Raw genomic sequence first — 5677 nt, 5'->3', positions numbered from 1 at the left:
TTTTTGTCCTGAAAATTTAAACTAAAAAACTGAAATTCATGACGTATTGACTAATTATTAAATAGGAACCCTTTAAAGTGGCTACCTGATATCATTTATACGTGAGATTTGGGGGTGGGGGGGGGGAGGGGGTGGGGAAGGCTCACAGTGGTCTTTTCCCCAATTTCAGATCTGGGCTTTTAAGTAAAGGCCATTAGTTTATGGGCCCAATGGAATAACTCTAACTTGAAATAGCTCCTGTCCAGCCACCTCCAAGTGAGCGCGCGAAGATGTTACTCTGCGGAGGCCGTAGATTCAATGTATTGGCGCCAATCCCACTCTCTTTTGGGACTTTCATCAAACACCTTGCAACTTCAAAATCCTCAAAGCTTTCACTGAGCACAAAATCATTTACTACTGCCGCTAGCGCAAAAATCTTCAGTTCCTCCCGTTTTGAAGCGCTAAACTCGGGTCGAAAAGAACAAGTTCATCTCTACATCGATTCCCTCCTCGAATGGAACCAGGTTCCCCCTGTTCTGTTTGTGTTAATGTAAGCGTTTGTACTTACCAAATTATATGTATTTAGAGAATCTTTTTTTCCTAGCAGAGAATGAATCTGACTGCCGTAAGGGAGGAGAGTGAGGTCATGGAAAGGCATGTTGAAGACTCGCTTTCAATAATAGATCCAATTCGGACTTCGTATCTCTCACATTGTGGAGCTTCATCAGAGAACCTCAATCTCGTCGATGTTGGAAGTGGTGCGGGGCTTCCTGGAGTAATTTTGGCCATTGCTTGCCCTGGTAGTTATTCGCATTTTTTTCTTCACAACGTTCAAGGAACAACATCTCAAAATAATTAAAAAATAAAAATAAGAAAAGATTTAAAATTTGCCTTTGTAGAATGTGTTGCATTTCTTTATATTTACTTCGAGTTGATCATCAATTGAAGAAATAGCAAATGTGAAATTTCATTTTTTAAATGGAACGAGCAGCTCTTATTGCTTGAGTAGTTTGTTACGAGATTGAGTTGCATAGTCTCTACAAATGTTAAGGTTTGCCTTTCTAAATTCATCTCACTCTATTCTTGCCACATTTCTCTCTCTAAATCTTTTCTTTTTTAGTTGTTGAACTTTAGTATGATAGCTCAGTGAGGTTGTATATGCAGGTTGGAAAGTGACCCTTCTGGAGTCTATGAATAAGCGTTGTTCCTTCCTGGAGCATGTGGTTAGTCAGATAGGTCTATCAAATGTTCGAGTTAAAAGAGAAAGAGCTGAGGTTAGTCAAACTTGAGTTAAGTTCCATGGACTTGGTTTAATTTTAACGTTCTTCAACCCCAACCTCTAGTTTCTCTTTAAAAATATATTTTAAACAAGTACAGAAAATATATTATCTTTAGGCTAATTTGAGTATTTCCTATTTTCCCTGACTGTTTTTCTTGTCCAACTCAGTAGGAGCTAGTGATCCCTCACTTAACTTCCTTAATACTGTAGCTTATCTGAGTGGTTAAACTTTAGAGGACTAATGTATGATCTATTCTTCTGGTGAATATCAAGTTTACCAAATCGATTTTTCTATTCTTGCTCTTAAGGAGCTGGGATCTCACATGAACTAAATTGATAACATCTCTCCTCAAATTAGGTCGTGCATAGTACGATAGGCTGAATTGTGGTATAATTGAAGATTATATGTGTGCCTCCTTATGCCACAATATCAATCCAGAGTTCATTCTTTAGTGCAGTCGAATATGTTCAGTTGGCTAGTGTGAATTTCTGATGTTTTTATCTCCTTGTGTACAGAACTTATTATATCAATGTCTCTGGAGGGAAGTTTTACATTCTTGCTCTTTCTGCTAGTTATGCATGCCCTTATTTGATGTTGAACTCTGTGATGCATAACAAATTAAAATTTCTGCAATTTGATACCTGTTGTTCCTCCTAATATATACTAGTATCATCTTTTTGATTTTCTTCTGGTAGTACAGTTTTTAGATATTCACTTAATTTGTGGACATGATGCACATTCTAAACATTGGAATAGGACAGAAGTTAGGGCAAGACGTCAGCTTTAGAGAGTCTTTTGATGTTGCCGTTGCCAGAGCAGTTGCAGAAATGAGAATTTTAGGTAAACGGAAACAAATTATCTTTCTTCCTTTGTGTTTTATGTTCTTTAATATTCCTTGAGATTGTTATGCGTTTATGTCATTTTGCAGCTGAGTATTGCCTTCCTCTAGTCCGAACGGGTGGTATCTTTGTAGCTGCAAAAGGTCATGATCCTCAGGTCTGTCTCTCTTATGATGCATAATAGTATTTTAAGCTACTTTGTCTGAGAAGATGAGCAAAAGGCTTAGCCTTTCTGCTGTAGTTAAATAATGTGTTGTTATTACTCCATTACTCTTAGCTTTACATAGAATGGGAAGCAATTATCCTCACTTGTCAGTTCTGAGTCATAAGATTATCATAGCTACGAATCTAAGGTCTAGAGGAGAGGTTTCCGAGGTTAGAATTGATGGATTGCAGTATAAAGAATTTGGCTTTATTTGGAGAATCTTGGGATAAGCGAGTACTTTTTTGGCACATATTCTACTTTCATCAAACATATTCTGTCTTGTGGGTACTCCTGTAGTTTCCATCTTTCTTTCTTGTTCTACTAATTGGTAGTTTTGTGTTAGCATGTCAAATATCAGAGTCTATATTCATTAGAGTTCAACTGGTGTTGGTCCCTAACACAACACACTTCTGTAATTCTGTTGGCAAGTCCAGAAATTTAGAGACCTCTAAGTCCATCAGAAGACATCCATTCCTAATATGTCGAACGTGTTGATTTTTTGGTTAATTTACAAATCGAATGGATGTATCTAGCTATTAGATCGAGGTATATCATGGGTTTTGAGGCAATTTAGTTGTGGGATGCCATTCAAGTTGAATGAGTGTCGTGGTATATCATATCATGCATTATATGCTGAACAAAATGTTCAGTACCCGCTATATTTCACTTATCTTAAGTCCAGTTTTGGCCCAAAAAGAGATCAAAAAGGATGACGCTTGTCTAATCCTGTTACTTTGGAGACCAAATGCACAAGAATAATGGTCATTCTACCAAAATGCATAACACTACACTCGAGGGATCAAAAAATGTTATTTTTTCTTCTAAAAACCTAGAGCGGATCTACGGTTGCAATCTACTGAAAATGCAATATATCATTGAAGAAAAGTAACCCAATATAAATTTGTCGGATGTAAGATGATTTGCATAAGATCTGAGAAGAGAAACTATTGACATATATTTGCAATAGCCGCTCTCAACTTTCGAACTCATTGACAGGAGGAAGTACAAAGTGCAGAGAGAGCAATACAACTGATGGGAGCCTCTCTATTGGAAATTCGTTGTGGTATTGTTCTCTTTCACATGTCTATACATAGTAGTTACGTAAGGATGTGGCAGTAGTTCAAACTTTACACTGGTTCAAGATTTATGAATTTTCATGTAATTATATGTGATAAAACAAACTTCTTAAAAGAATTATAAGACCTAGATAATGGCAGCTGAATTTCTGTTGAAAGAAGGTAAATATATCTGACTTCCTGTGATTTTCGGGATTCCAGATCTGCATCTTCCTGTTTCTGAGAATTATTTTTTTCAAAGTCCAAGCTTTCCTCAGCCTGAAGGATCAATTATAAGCAGTATTTCATCTTCTTAATTGTAACTTTGAAAGTGAAGACACCAGATATCTTGCTGTTTTGCCACAGTATGTTTGGTCCTGCTCTTACACTTGATTGACCTAGGTTAACTTGCTTTGAGTAGGTCTCCAGATGGTAGTTACATTTTAAAGTGTCCTCTCATTTCTGGCCTTCACTTCATTCATTTGGTTGTTTATTTTGTAATACAGTTGATTCCCACAGTAAACATGGACAGAGAACTGCCATAATTTGTTTGAAAGATAAACCAACCCCAAAGAAATATCCTCGAGATCCAGGAACTCCAGCAAAGTTTCCACTTTGAGAGAAATGTTGCCATACCTCCTTATCTCCCAATTGTACAGCTAATGTATGCTAGAGGGAAATTTGTATTTGATTATCCGTTCTCTCGAGTTAGAAGCAGAAACACTGTAATCAAAGATGGGTGGAAACAGCACTACTAGTTCCCTGACTTTTTGCTTACCTCATTATTTGAGAAGGTTCACCACAAAGATTTCGCTTCATTCTATCCTTTAAGATGAGTGTTTATTATAACCACAAAGTTAGTTTATTGTTTTGTCTTCTTGCGGTTTTTGAATTACAACTTGTGTAAATATCATTGTCTTGCCGAACAAAGGCATTGTCGGCAGCCACGTTCCAGTTGGTGATTCAATATGTCATACAACTTTGCTGCTTTTTCTTTGGTGATGTAAGCAGATAGCTTCAGTTTAATTTGTTCAGAAATATTTCACAGTACGTTACCTTATCCATGTGGCTGCGGTAATTGTGTGAAGAATTGAACAAGTCTCAGCTCGGTTTGGGATTGTGCTACTGTGGCTAAGGATGTGATCTGTGTATCTTGGTAGAATTTTGGTTGCATCACATAGTGGAGCATGCGAAACTGTGATTGGATATTGTTAACATTAAACAATGAATTTTACCTAACATTCTTCCCCCCTTGTATTAAGAAAACCTTGGCCCCTTATTAAAAAGTGTTCTTAGCCCGGCTTTTATCTATAGGTAATTGTTTGTTGCCTCTGAAGAAAGTTTATGGTTTGTTCCTGAATACAATCCTAGGTAGGTTGAAATAGGGATTGACGGTTGTGCAGATAGGTTATTTCAGCAACGGAAAGAAGTGCAAGATTGTCGATGTCCCATCAATTAGATAATTAAGGTTAAAATTGTGGTAAAGTGCTTTTTACCTAACTAGCCGTGTGATTTAAGGGAAACGGAAGAGGGGATTGAATGAGGGAGGGAGTTTCAATGAGTTCCAAAGACTTCTTATTGCGAGGTTTTTCCACGTTTTAGTTTGGATGGTTACGTCAAAGCATAATTGAGAATATCTTAGTCGATGTCGTACATTTGATTAAACCCTACGCCCTCCGGTCCAAAATAAGTGATTTTTTGGCCTTTTTCTTGTGGTCCAAAATAAGTGATTTTTCAGATTTCAAGAATGAATTAATTATTTTTTTCCTACATTGTCCTTGAAGTAAATGGTGTTGGAATATGTGTTAGGAGTGTTTATGTGAGATAGTAAAGGTTAATATCGTCAATTCATTGCTAATTAATGCCAAAAGGTGAATTTCTTAATTTGTGTGAAAACATCCAAAAAAAATCACTTATTTTGGACCGGAGGAAGTATTAAAATAGCATGGTGCATGTACCTTTGGTCTCTCTCGAAATTCTTAAGTTCAACCAATCCTCGGATAACTTAATACTCCTAGAGTTAATACTAAGGTAACCAGAGGCAGAATTAGGCCAAAAAAAAGTAGTTAGGCAGGGAGGGAACGTTACTTTATTCTGATGGATCTCTTTTGTCCAACTTTCCGCACTATATCTTACTAGGATATGTATTACCCTCAGTTCCCTGCTAGGTGAACTGTGCGAAAGAATGTTAAACAGGATGAATTTCCGATTTGTAGTAGGCCAAGTTCGTAAAGCTTAATTGGGTTCAGAGATAGAAAAAAGATCACAAATAGGACTTAAACCGGGGGGGGGGGGGTGGGGTAGGGGTTACTTCTAGAG

The 5677-nt window shown here is 37.1% G+C and overlaps 1 protein-coding gene across 1 annotated transcript; it reads left to right on the top strand.

The window, feature by feature from the left end:
• Window positions 1-232: 232 nt before the first annotated feature.
• Window positions 233-4408, top strand: LOC109213598 (ribosomal RNA small subunit methyltransferase G). The gene is made up of 7 exons (XM_019377414.1): window positions 233-503; window positions 587-779; window positions 1144-1253; window positions 2021-2099; window positions 2188-2255; window positions 3300-3366; window positions 3865-4408. The coding sequence occupies exons 1-7, from the start codon at window positions 270-272 to the stop codon at window positions 3975-3977; spliced, it is 864 nt and encodes a 287-aa protein (XP_019232959.1). The 5' UTR covers window positions 233-269; the 3' UTR covers window positions 3978-4408.
• Window positions 4409-5677: the final 1269 nt, after the last annotated feature.

This window comes from Nicotiana attenuata, unplaced genomic scaffold, assembly GCF_001879085.1.
Source record: "Nicotiana attenuata strain UT unplaced genomic scaffold, NIATTr2, whole genome shotgun sequence".
Classification (NCBI taxonomy): domain Eukaryota; kingdom Viridiplantae; phylum Streptophyta; class Magnoliopsida; order Solanales; family Solanaceae; genus Nicotiana; species Nicotiana attenuata.
This window is presented reverse-complemented; position numbering and strand designations above follow the sequence as displayed.

Excerpts from the sequence above, each read along its gene's own strand:
- LOC109213598 (XM_019377414.1), top strand. The coding sequence starts at position 270 with ATGTTACTCTGCGGAGGCCGTAGATTCAATGTATTGGCGCCAATCCCA. Across the intron at positions 504-586 it reads CCCTCCTCGAATGGAACCAG|AGAATGAATCTGACTGCCGT; the intron begins GTTCCCCCTGTT and ends TTTTCCTAGCAG. Across the intron at positions 2,100-2,187 it reads TGCAGAAATGAGAATTTTAG|CTGAGTATTGCCTTCCTCTA; the intron begins GTAAACGGAAAC and ends GTCATTTTGCAG.